The sequence below is a fragment of the Papaver somniferum genome, chromosome 3 (genome assembly GCF_003573695.1).
Source record: "Papaver somniferum cultivar HN1 chromosome 3, ASM357369v1, whole genome shotgun sequence".
In the NCBI taxonomy this organism is placed as follows: domain Eukaryota; kingdom Viridiplantae; phylum Streptophyta; class Magnoliopsida; order Ranunculales; family Papaveraceae; genus Papaver; species Papaver somniferum.
This window is the reverse complement of record NC_039360.1, coordinates 2,681,792-2,694,444: the sequence shown is the minus strand read 5'-3', so window position 1 is coordinate 2,694,444 and position 12,653 is coordinate 2,681,792. Positions and strand designations below refer to the sequence as shown.

At 36.5% G+C, this 12,653-nt stretch overlaps 1 protein-coding gene and 1 long non-coding RNA gene across 2 annotated transcripts; both read right to left on the bottom strand.

Annotated features, from left to right (window-relative positions):
- Nucleotides 1-248: 248 nt before the first annotated feature.
- On the bottom strand, nucleotides 249-7,695 carry LOC113355146. Its single transcript, XM_026597930.1, has 10 exons — nucleotides 7,671-7,695; nucleotides 4,543-4,692; nucleotides 4,308-4,373; nucleotides 4,040-4,171; nucleotides 3,860-3,913; nucleotides 3,556-3,678; nucleotides 2,784-2,915; nucleotides 2,627-2,686; nucleotides 2,425-2,499; nucleotides 249-1,446 (listed from the first exon to the last, which is right to left on the bottom strand). Exons 2-10 carry the CDS (start codon nucleotides 4,667-4,669, stop codon nucleotides 776-778), a joined length of 1,440 nt encoding a protein of 479 aa, XP_026453715.1. The 5' UTR covers nucleotides 4,670-4,692; nucleotides 7,671-7,695; the 3' UTR covers nucleotides 249-775.
- Nucleotides 7,696-8,499: 804 nt separating this feature from the next.
- Nucleotides 8,500-12,125, bottom strand: LOC113355147. The gene is made up of 3 exons (XR_003362152.1): nucleotides 12,033-12,125; nucleotides 9,056-9,161; nucleotides 8,500-8,782 (listed from the first exon to the last, which is right to left on the bottom strand). It is a non-coding gene; the product is annotated as an uncharacterized LOC113355147 (long non-coding RNA).
- Nucleotides 12,126-12,653: the final 528 nt, after the last annotated feature.

Here is a 12,653-nt window from a genome sequence, read left to right as displayed (position 1 = left end):
ATCAGTGCCGATTCAATATAATCAAGAGAATTTAAATCGCCTAATACATTTGTTGATCATCTTCTTGTCTAACCCAAGAATCAAAATCACAAACCCATTTCTACAAATAAAAAATCAACACACCCATATCAATTTCGAATCAAAAATGGATCGAGTATTCATTCTTCAAGGATTTTGATTTTTAAGAAATCATCTAAAAATATTATGTGGCCGCACGTGTATTTGACATGAACGGGTTGACGGTGATAGAACCAAAGATGGCAGTTTTCCAAATATTATCATTGACACTATAGAGGCGAAACATTAGTGGAAGATCAAGGAAACATTAGTTGCCATCGACATGAACCCCATAAGCATAACTGAATTAAAGTTTTTAACTAAATATACCACCACAGAATAAATAAAAATAGTGGACGTGCATCACAAATTTAAATAGACGATGAACCGAGTCTGTAACGCGTCGTATCAATTTCCTCACCCAGAGCAACTCGGTCTAACTCATCAACGATATCGTCCCACGGAGTACGAACCAGGCGTGGACGAAACCTAAATATCTTTGAATTTTCCCCCGTAGCTTCAATGGTATTTAAGTGAGCAATTGCTTCGACATCTTGGAAGAAATAATCAGAAGCTTCGTTGGAAATCATCTTAAAAATTGTTGTTTTTGGGTCATACGAATATAGCACAGATGCAGCATACAGAAATACGATCTCTCCGTTGTTTGTAAGTAAAATAGGCTCCAACCTTCTTCGAGTACCTACTACGGCTTCAAAATTTATATCAAACTCCATAGTCCAGGTATGCTAGGGACTTCGACAGTTCCTTCGTTATAATCGAGGTAATGGATTCTAACGACCTTGTATTCTTTGGTTGACCTAGCATACCCAAAACCACATGCCATTTCATAGTACATGCTCGCCTCTCCATCTATTTTAAGAAGATGATCAACGTCTTCTTTGTTTACCACAAGTTGAGGAAGATAAACATATTCTCTTGTAAGGGGATTACAAATGTAGATGGGATCTAGAATTTCATTGTGGAGTTGATATGTACAAACCAAACCATTGCACGAGCCAACAAAGTGACGAGCCAATAAGTCGGTGTGCATCGGAGCATGATAGATCCTTTTCAGATTTTGATTGTAAATGTATTTCTCACCGATGCTAATCCTATCACTTACTTGTCCTCCATGGTAAAGTAAAGTTTTGGATTCGTCAAAGCGACAAGCAAAAAAGAGACTTGACTCCACATTAGCAGCTAGATAATGGTTGCAGTCTTCGCCACCATCGAGATGGTTGAGCAGTCGGCGGAGGTGCATATTAGCAAAGTTCCTACTGCGGATGAAAGTTTCCCACCTCTTACAAACTAATTTGCAATCTAAAACAGATTCAGCTGGAACCCGAGAAAGGATATCTGAGGGAAGAGACTCCATATATGCTCGTTGAGCTAATAACAAAAACCAAAACGTAAGCTACAAAACACTGGTGTGGAGGTGGTTTTGTACAATTTGTTATTATTTATAGGCTTGAATGATTGCTAAAACAATACCAAGACTGAAAACAGGAAATCATCCCAACTGGGAAACAGAACCGACCTAGAAGTGCAAATCACATCGGATTTGAAATTGTGTCAGCATAAAGTTAAGACGTGGCAAACATTAACACGTGTCATTATAAACTAATGCTTGACGTGGCAAACTAGAAGTGAATTTGGAACCAACCAGAAAATAAAAATCCATTTGTGTCAATAGGATTTCTTCTTGTCCCACATTCTACACATCCAAAATGCTACCAGTGATTTTTCTTTACTTAAAAAAATAAAGGATCATCCAGAAAATCAATTAATTCTTGTTCCACTTATTATTTAATCGAACTGTCATTTTGGAAGTCAGAGGTTATGGCGGCCCAAACAAATCTGACCCTAACCGACGACGGCGACCATAAGAAGATGCCCTGGAGCGTAGGATAATAGCGTGGGGAACCTAAAACAATGGGATGGACATGCATTCACCTAAGACTAATTAGCAACTATCTAAACAATGTTATTTCCAAGTTCAATGAACTTGTTTGTTTACAGCTGACTCGGCGTCTGAATAGTAGTCAGACCATTTGTTTTCCATTTTGAGTTAGAACTGACTCGATCCCTGACTCAGATATAACCTCTGACTCGGACTCATTTGAGTCAGGTAAAAAAATACCCCTGACTCATGGGACCAAACCACTAACTCACATATTTCCGAGTCAGGTGAGTCAGATCTGGCTCAAAACAAACATATCGACTAAGATCCAGATGAGTCAGGTGATTTCACTCAGATCCAGATGATTCAGATTCAGACGACTCAGATGAGTCAGGAATAAACAAACATGGTGTAGTGATCACTGAGAAAGCATTGGACAAACTGCAAAGATAAAACAACAACACTACCTTCGCCAGCCATTGCTTCTTTGGTAGCTAAACCATCATAACGACACGTATCCCTTTCAGAATCAAGAAAATCACCTGCAGTTTGCATGAATGTTAAAAGAAATTGCATAAAAATAATTTTGATGTGCAGGACCCACACTGTATACGAGCAAAACAGAGCAATTTTGTAACAACAACAATGATGATAAAACAACAACACTACCTTCGCCAGCCTTTGATATTACTGCTTCTACAACCATATTACCACCAACTAAATGTGCTTCTGCGATAGTTGAACCATCGTCGCGGTAAGTATTATTGGTTAACCAAACAATGTTATTTCCAATCGACAAACTGCAAAGATAAAACAACAACACTACCTTCACCATACATTGGTTTTACTGCTTGGGAGACAATATCACTAAAAAACGAAATTCCTTTTTCGGTAGCTAATCCATCACAACAACAAGTATTGCTTTCAGAATCCATATCAGTTCTTTGATAGGGTTCACCTGCAGTTCGCGCAGATGTTTAGAAATAATGCAACTGAATAAGTTTGATGAAGAACCCACACTTTATATCAGCAAAACAGAGCAGTTTTATAACAATGAAACGGCACGAGCATAGTTACAGAATTTGGTAACAATGTTTTTCAACAAGTCAGAAGAAAAAAATAGGACGCCATCAACTATATTTACTTGTATATAATGAAAACGGCATATGAGTTTTATTTTGGAGAAAAGAACACTGAACTATGACCCGACTAGCTGAGCACTGTAGACGTAGGCAAGACTCCTTGAGCTTGATTTACACCATTGATCTAGAAAAACTTAAGAGCACATAAGAAGAGCTGCAACCATGAAGAGCACCAGCAGCAAAATCCAAACAAGCTGGTATGGGTCTTGTGGTCGTGAATCTAATCTTAACAATATGCAACAGAAGCAAGACAAAAACCAGTTCCACAGGAAACAATTAAACACGGACCCATGCATCTTTGAAAGGCAGGGCAATTATTTGCACAAGCACCGTGTATATGCACACGTTCAAAGTCATACCAGCAACAGATGTGAGTTATACATAATCTACCTAAACATGGCTGAGCAGATGCGAAGCCAAATTATTCACAAGAAGAAGATAGAACAAAAACAGTACCTTTGCCCGACGTTGGTATTACTGTTGGGGAGACACTCAGGTCATTACAAAGTGAAATTGATTCTTTGGTAGTTGGACCATCATCACCAAAAATAACCCTTTCAAAATGCAGATATGGTCTACCTGCAGTTTGCACAGATGCTTAGAAATAACGCAAACAAATAATTTTGATGACAAGAAAGCCTGGTGCAGAACCCACACTGTAAATGAGCAAAACAGAACAGTTTTGTAACACTGATATGGTACGAGTATTATTACGGGTACTGTTACATGTTCTACAAAAAAGATAAAACAACAATGCTACCTTCGTCAGCATTCGTTCGGGAGCCAAAGTAGTGTGGTACAGTATTCAATGCTCCTGTGTGGTAGTTGAACCATCATCACGATAAGTATTGCTTTCAGAATCCAGAAAACCCACACGATTACCCGTACGAGTATTGGTACAGGGACATGTTCTACAACAAAGATAAAACAACAATGTTACCTTCGCCAGCCTTTGATTTTACTGCTGGGGAGCCACGGGAGTCTGCTACCAGAAATATTTCATCTGCCGTAGTTGATACATCAACAAGACAAGTATTGTTTTCAGAATCCAGAAAACTTTGATACATTTCACCTGCGGTTTGAACAAATATTTAGAAACAATGCAAACAAATAAGCTTAATAACAAGAAAGCCTGGTGCAGAACCCGCAGCGTATATGCTACGAGCACTGTTACATGTTCTACAGCAAAGATAAAACAACAACGCTACCTTTGCAGTCGGCTGATATTACTTCCTTCAATATTGCTGCTTGGGAGCCATGGAAGTCGGGTTCATCTGCAGTTTGCACAGATGTTTAGAAAAATAATGCAAACAAACAATTTTGATGACAAGAAAGAGGATACGGTACCATTTATGCAAACACTGATATTCCATCGACAAAGTATTCATTAGCATTCCCTGAGAAAGCATTGGACAAACTGCATTGATAAAACAACAACCCCACTTTTGATGACCTCTGATGATATTACTGCTTGGGAGCCATTGACTTTTACTGTGAAATGAGTACCAGCTGAAGCACCTTTTGAGGCAGTTGAACCATCATCAACATAAGTATTGCTTTCAGAATCCATATCAGTTCTTTGATATATTTCACCTGCGGTATGCATAAATGTTTAGAAATAATGCAAACAAATAAGTTTAGCGACAAGAAAGCCTGGTGGCAGGACCGGTACTAATATTGGTACGGGTACTGTAACATGTGACACGCCATCCACTAAAATTTTACTTCACTTTATATAATCAAAACGGTGCACTGGGGCTATTTTTATGTAATATAATCATTTTTGGGGGCTAACATGTGATTGGCTGATCAGAAAGCATATCGGACATCACAGTATCCATCAGTTGCAGCATTACAAAAGAAAACCCAACACATAGGAGTAGACCACTGAGGCGTAACACCGCAAATTGCCTCCATCACCAACAAAACCACACACACAACAATCATGGCATGGCAGCAAGATGTTGTAGTGAAGCAGAACAAGGAGCGAAAAGAAAAGTGAAGTCGAGAGCATTCGATCTAAGAAGAAATTAAAACGATGCTCAGTTCCTCACACAGATAAATTTGCTAAACAACAGAAATAGAAATCGATATCCTGAGGAGAAACAGGAAGTGCCATTGACACAGAAATTATGAAATTGGATTTTTGTTTTTGATTTTGTAGAATTTGGAATTGAGATTTAAAGTAAAGAAGGCTGAGATTTAAATTGAAGATGCGTAATACGCAGAATGATTAATCAATAATGAAAGCGATCTAGTAAAGATCGGGTAACAATGCTAGTGATCTTTGCATCAGTCTCACATGATTGAAATGAATTTGGACAAAGTTGGTGATCTTGCAGTCTTATATGTAAAACGATCTCCAATAGATCTGAAATTGAAAAATATGAAAAAAAAACAAGACCAAAACCAGTTCCACACGAAACAATTAAAACCCATTCATCCTTGTAAAGGAGAACTGTTATTTGCAAGCTTGCACAAGCACCGTGTATATGCACCAATGAAGAGTTCAGAAAATATGGAACATCAGCAATATTACAAACCGAAGTCAGCAAGCAAGGCAATCAAATCATATCAGAATGCATAACAACAACATCAGACCCTACCTGAACATGGCTAAGCAGATGAGAAGCCAAACTATTCAGGAGAAAAAGATAAAGCAGGAGCTTATTGTAGTGTTCAACTCATTGCGACTCACATGCACCAATGAGTAGAAACAAACTAGCAAGCGCGTAATCTTCCTTGCACTAATTTACACACACAAAAAACCATTCAACAACCATTTATTTATATACACAAACTTATTTACCTCCGAAATCAGTTTCGACATCTAATACAGATTTGGTTCATTCAATGCATCTCTAGCGTTTGTTCCACCACTGGGACGCCAGTGTGTCAAACAAAATAATAAGCTACAATGTTCCATCAGTTGGACAACAGTGTGTTAAGCATCACTTGGACACCATTGTCTTAAATATCACTTGGTCATCAGCATCTTAAACAACTCATAGTAAGCTACAAAGTTCCATCATTTGGACACCAGTGTCCCGATCCTTTCACTTTTTTGTGTAATATTACATTCTCTTTACAACCATCTCTTTTGGATCCTCTCTGATGTTGAATATGACAGCCTCTCTTCTCTGACTGCATTTCTCCCAATGCTGGTTAGATCAGCAGTGGGTTCTATATCTTCAAGGGCAAGTCCACTATATGTTTAACCAATATCCCATTGAAATATCGTCTTTGACAATGAGGAAAATCTAAACAATTATTCTAGAAAAAAAGCGATGAAAAGATTGTCCGCGACTTATACACAAACAGATCTACAGGCCCAAGTGGTGCCAGACTACATTAACGAAAAATTCCATAATTTGTGTATTAAAAAATAAAAATTGTATGTATATCATCTAATACAACCACAAATACATCCAACACACATTGAACTACAAATTTCACATTTTGTACGTGTGCCTCTCTATATCAATGACCTCCATATATTAATAATTTTGTGAATATCCACAAGTGTTAGTATAGGTAAATTCTATACGTCTCGGAAAGAGTAATGATACTAGATTAAGATTACAAAGTTCAGCCAAACATGTGCACAAATATGACATGTATGAATTGAAATCAGTCATTCAGCAAGAAACCTCAATTAGCTAGATGATTGGTTTCAGTTTATACAATCAGTGTCATACTAGATTTTTTTTTCCTAGTACTGGCAAGCTGAGTAGGATATGAGAAACAAACTCGATTGTGGTAGATATTCACATAATAAAAAAAAAAAAAAAATCCATCAAATGTCACTCGATGTACAAATAACTCAAAAGCTGAATGTATTTAAGTTTTTTTTAATGCATTTCTATTTTCCTTTCCACTTAATATCTTGAAGAAAAAAACGATTTCAATTTGTGGAAAGAAATTTTATTAAAAAAAAATAACAAAAGAAGAAGAAGAGATTCAAGCATTACACAATTATATTAAATTTGATATAATTTCAAATTACTGACAATGTTATGTCTCCGATGGTTCAAAAAAATAGTAGTTGCGGAAACTTGCTCCAAAAAATGGAGGTATTCCAGATCTAAATAAATAAAATGTGAATATGTAACTTTGATCAACAAAAACAAGATTCAAGCATTAGGATACTTAAACTAACTTTGCCGGACACGATATTTAGAATGACCTCCTTGTGAACAAAATTAATGACAGATAACGCCTCAAGATCTAAATAAAAAGTGACCTAATCACAAATTTGGCTTAACTATTCCAAACCAAGGGGTAATTCAAACCCCAATGATACTCAGTGGTGGCGGTCATTACTAACACAACAAAACACCAAATTACTGACTGATGTATGCATCTAATTCCCTTACATGGCAGAGTTTTCAGATCCAACCCAAAAAGAAAAACACTGAAAAATCATAATAGAGAGTGATCAGAGATCGTTGAATTAGAAAACACATCACACCAAAAAGTAAAACAAAGTACACTCTGCAAAACATAACAACACAGACATAGCGTCTCAAATCAGAACATTAAATTTCATGTACGGAGTTCGCAGTGTCTACCTGACAGGTATGTGAAACTGTCAGTTCTCCATTGATTCATCTGTTCTGATGAAAACTCAAAACGGCTAGCCAGCCGCCATGGAGTCTGAAAAACTGTGGTCTTTGTTGATGAAGATAATACATAGTAAAGGAAAAGGGAATAAGAATAGAAAAATAATTTAATAAGGTGGGTGGGTGCTCTTGTTAGCATCTGATTCGCACGTGTCCATCTAGGTTTTCCAGTAAAAATCAAAAAAAATCAATGCAGTTGATACTACGCAAAAGAACAAAATGGCACACCCACTAAGTTCTTTCTGAAGTCTTATCCAAGGACTCCCAACAATCTCACATGATTTGAAATGAAACTGAACAGAACTGGTGATCTTGCACCAGTCTTATATGTAAAATGATCTCTAACAGATCCGAAATTGAATATATGCAAAGACCAAAAACAGTTCCACATGAAACAATTAAACAAAGACCCATTCATCCTTGAAATTATTTGCAAGCTTGCACAAGCACCATGTATATGCACCAGCAAACAGTCATATCAGCAATAGATGTTGGCTATACATGTAGTCAGAAAATATGGAACATCACCAATGTTACGAAACCCAAAGTCAGCAAGCAAGCAAGGGAATCAAATCATATCAGAATGCATAACAACATCATCAGATCGTGCCTGAGCAGATGGGAAGCTAAATTATTCACCAATTAGTAGAAGAAAACTAGCAAGTGCCTAATCTGCTTTGCATTTATTTATAAAACTCACAAAGAACCATTCAACAAACTGATTGGGTTGAACACCCACTCAACAACCATTTATTCGTATACACAAACTTACTTTCTGCTGAAATCAGTGTCAACATCTAATACGGATTGGGTTCATTCAAATGTATCTCTAGCGCCTGTTCCATCTCTTGGCACCAGTGTCTTAAGCATCACTTGGACACCAGTGACTTAAACAACACATAATAAGATACAAAGTTCCATCACTTGGACACCAGTGTCCTGATCCTTCCACTTTTTTGTGTAATATTACACTCTCTTAAAAACCATCCCTTTTGGATTCTCTCTGATGTTGATGACATCCATTTCTTTGATGACCGTGTTTTCTCCCAATGATGGTTAATCTGGAACTCAGAAAAAGCTTGGCCTGAAACAATTATTCTAAGATAGAAACCAAACCCTATAAATTCTCGACTAAAATTACTTAATTTGTTGACACTAACAACAATCAAAACTAGTAGTTAAACTCTACCGAGCACAACCTAATTGTTTACACTACCGTTTGGGAAAACGAAGTTCAATTAGAGTTAAAAACAACTCTAGCATAACGAACAGGTGTATAAATTCCAGACAGCTGTTTAATTTGATAATGAAGATAGGCTAGATAGCAGTCATACCTCTTTCTTTATTTAGTCTTTCAAAAGTAATGTGTCTCCGCTACTTGCTACTGGCCGTACGATGAAGAGCTGCAAATATTCACGTCTCTTAGTGTAGTTTCTTATTCTGCAAAACGATAAAGTAAACTTTTAAGCCTAACACCAATAGAATGAGTATGTAGCCTCACTATCCACCCACAAAAAATCCTACAAAACAAAAATAACACAAAAACCCAAAATAACAAAAGTAATGCAAAAACTTCAAAGGTGTTACTATCCACCACCAACCAGTAACACCATTACTAAATAACAGTAACATGACAAACAGCGTCACTGCCACCATCCTACCATCACCAACCAGCAACACCATCATCGCTGCCACCACTACCATCCCCGACCACCACCATATCCACCATCAATATATACCATCTCCACCAACCATCACCATCAGCTTCATAACCATCATTGCCATCACTAACCACCATTATTAGACTAAGTCCTATGGGCTAGATTGAGTTGCTAGACTAGCAATTAAGTGTTGCAATCCAAAAAACAAAAGTGTGGCCTAAAATTTAATCCTAGTTCTCTCCTAGCATGTGCTCGCAGACCAACTACCAGCGAGATTGAAACGCTGAATGGTTCAGCACCCAAAATAGTGATCTTTACGCTGAATGGTTCAGCACCTAACACAAATCACAAAAATCACTCGGATCACGAAAATCACAAAATTTGATTTGGCGATTAAAATTGGTGCGCTGAATGGTTCAACACTCAAAGAGTGACCTTTACGCTGAATGGTTCAGCGCCCACACAACACAAAAACCACACGCATCACAAAAATCACAAAAATTTATCCGACGGCTGGACAGTGGTCCTAGATAACTTGGACTGCTGATCTAGCTGCTCGATTAGCACTCCCATAGGACTTAGAAGGTTGCCCTAGCTGACGTGGATTGCTAATCTAGCTGCTAGATTAGCACCCATAAGACTTAGCCTTAACAACCAACACCACATTCACCAACAAATACTAACACTACCATTACCATAGAAAACACCACCACCAACCAACATCAACACCAACCAGAAACAATACCATCAAAATTTGGCTTCATCATAAACTTACTGTTTCATCATTAAAATCTTTAGGGTTTCTGTATCAATTTTTAAAAATTTAGGGTGTACCAATTATATTGTCACCCGAGAAACTGATTTTGCCGAACTTCCAAAATCTATGAATTTTTCAAAAAAAATAATTGGTAGTAAATGTAAAACATATGACTGCCAATTATATTGTCACCCGAGAAACTGATTTTGCCAAACTTCTTAAAATTCATGTATTTTTCAAAAAAAAATAATTGGTAGTAAACGTAAAACATATGACCACCAATTACATTGTCACCTGAGAAACTGATTTTGGCGAACTTTCAAAATCTATGAATTATTCAAAAAAGAAAAAAATTGTAAATGTAAAACATATGACTACCGATTATATTGTCACCTGAGAAACTGATTTTGTCGAACTTCTTAAAATTCATGTATTTTTCAAAAAAATAATTAGTAGTAAATGTAAAACATATGACTACAAATTATATTGTCGCCCCAGAAACTGATTTTGCCAAACTTCTTAAAATTCATGTATTTTTCAAAAAAATAATTGGTAGTAAATGTAAAATATATGACTACCAATTATATTGTCGCCCCAGAAACTGATTTTGCCAAACTTATTAAAATTCATGTATTTTTCAAAAAAATAATTGGTAGTAAATGTAAAACATATGACTACCAATTATATTGTCACCTGAGAAACTGATTTTGCCAAACTTCTTAAAATGCATGTATTTTTCAAAAAAAATAATCGGTAGTAAATGTAAAACATATGGCTACCAATTATATTGTCACATAAGACACTGAATTGAAGTATCGGGGAATAAAACTGACCTCCAAGAAAACAAGAAAAAAACATAATAAAATGTATATTCCTTCCTGGAAGTTACAACTTGTACTTTCAAAAAGATATATCCATGGATGCTAATGGGGTACCAGAAAAGGGTGTCAATATCCATATAAGACACAATAGGAAGTCTTCTGTTTTACATAGATTTTGATACCTCTCTAGTAATCGGGCACCCATCATAGCATCCATGTATCAATGATTTTGTAGATACCCCAAAAAAAAAATAGGGAGGTTCTATGGTAAAATCTTTCCTGAAACTAAAAATTACACTAGACTAAAGATTACAACATGTTGCACAAAGATGACATGCATGAGTTGAAATCAATCATCTGGCTCGAAACCTGTTTGATTAGCTAGCAAATAAATCATACAATCACGGTCATATTGTACGAAGACATGTGCACAAACATGACTTGTATGAGTTGAAATCAATCGTCTAGCTAGAAACCTGTTTGATTAGCTAGCAAAGGATTTCAATAAATCATACAATCTTTGTCATATTTGTACGAGTAATATTTATAACTTAGTATTGGTCGGTTCATCAGCTCCCCGGCCTATTCACATAAGCAAGAACGATGCACAAAGTAACTCCAAAAAAACTAATTACTGCTCTACTTTCCATTAAATATCAAAGAAACAGATAATTTCAGACTTCAATTTCAGGAACATAAAATTTAAAAATTAAAGATTTCAATTTCGCCAGAGAAAAAAAAAACAAAAAAAAAACAAGATTCAAAATCAGTCATGATTCAATCCCCAATGTTACTCAGATATTACAAACAAAAAAGAACCGGTTTATGTATCAGGTTCCATGTCTAGCACAGAAATAGGAAAGGTTTCAGATCTAAGTAAACCCAAAAAGCAAAACAATCACAAATTGGTCTTAGAATACAGAAGGATCAGAGAGCCTTGACTGAGAATAGCAGAAGAAAGTACAACCCTCAGAAAATACAGACGGCATCTTCACAAGACAAAAAAACAACAAACATGCGTCTTCACAATCATAACATTCAATTTCAAAGTACGGCGTCCGCAGTGTCTTACCTCCCTGCCAGACAGAGGAACGTTTTTGATTTCTGATGAAAAACGCAAGCCTGCCGCCATGGACATAGAAACTCTCTGTGTTGTGTTGAAGATAATACAGTACACAGCAAAGTGAAAAAAAGTAAAATATTTTATTAGGGTTGGTGGGGTCGGTAGCGACTGGCACGTGTCAATCTAGCTAAACAAACAAACAAATTCAATGTAGTCTTATCCGAACATAAAAACCATTCCTTTACATATTCATCAGACTCATTACAATTCACAACCATATATACTAGTCTTTCCTTGTTGTTCTCAGAAGAAATCAAAGCTCGCTTGTACACTAATAACAGTTACTCCTGATTACAGAATCCCTTGCCCCCATTTGGGTTTCATCTACTGATACATGTCTAAGAGGAAGCTTTACTAGTGGTTTTGCTGAGAGTTGATTGTGATGATGATTTAAGAGGAGTTGGGTTAGAAAATCATCACAATCATCTGAATTACCTGAACTGAAACTTGGGTGATTTGGGAATTCAATCTCAGCTAGTATTGATTCATTAGGTTGAATAAATCCATAGTACTGGTGCAATCAAGCAGAATCCAACCCCATCAAAGAAATTAGTATTACTAATGTTCACA

What these genes read in the sequence shown, in the direction of transcription:
- LOC113355146 (XM_026597930.1), bottom strand. Translation starts at nt 4,669, where the DNA reads ATGGATTCTGAAAGCAATACTTATGTTGATGATGGTTCAACTGCCTCA. An exon ending in AAAACCAATGTATGGTGAAG is followed by an intron (nt 2,687 to 2,783) that starts GTAGTGTTGTTG and finishes CAACTATCGCAG; the next exon opens with AAGCACATTTAGTTGGTGGT. An exon ending in AGAAGCAATGGCTGGCGAAG is followed by an intron (nt 1,447 to 2,424) that starts GTAGTGTTGTTG and finishes TTTTGTTATTAG; the next exon opens with CTCAACGAGCATATATGGAG.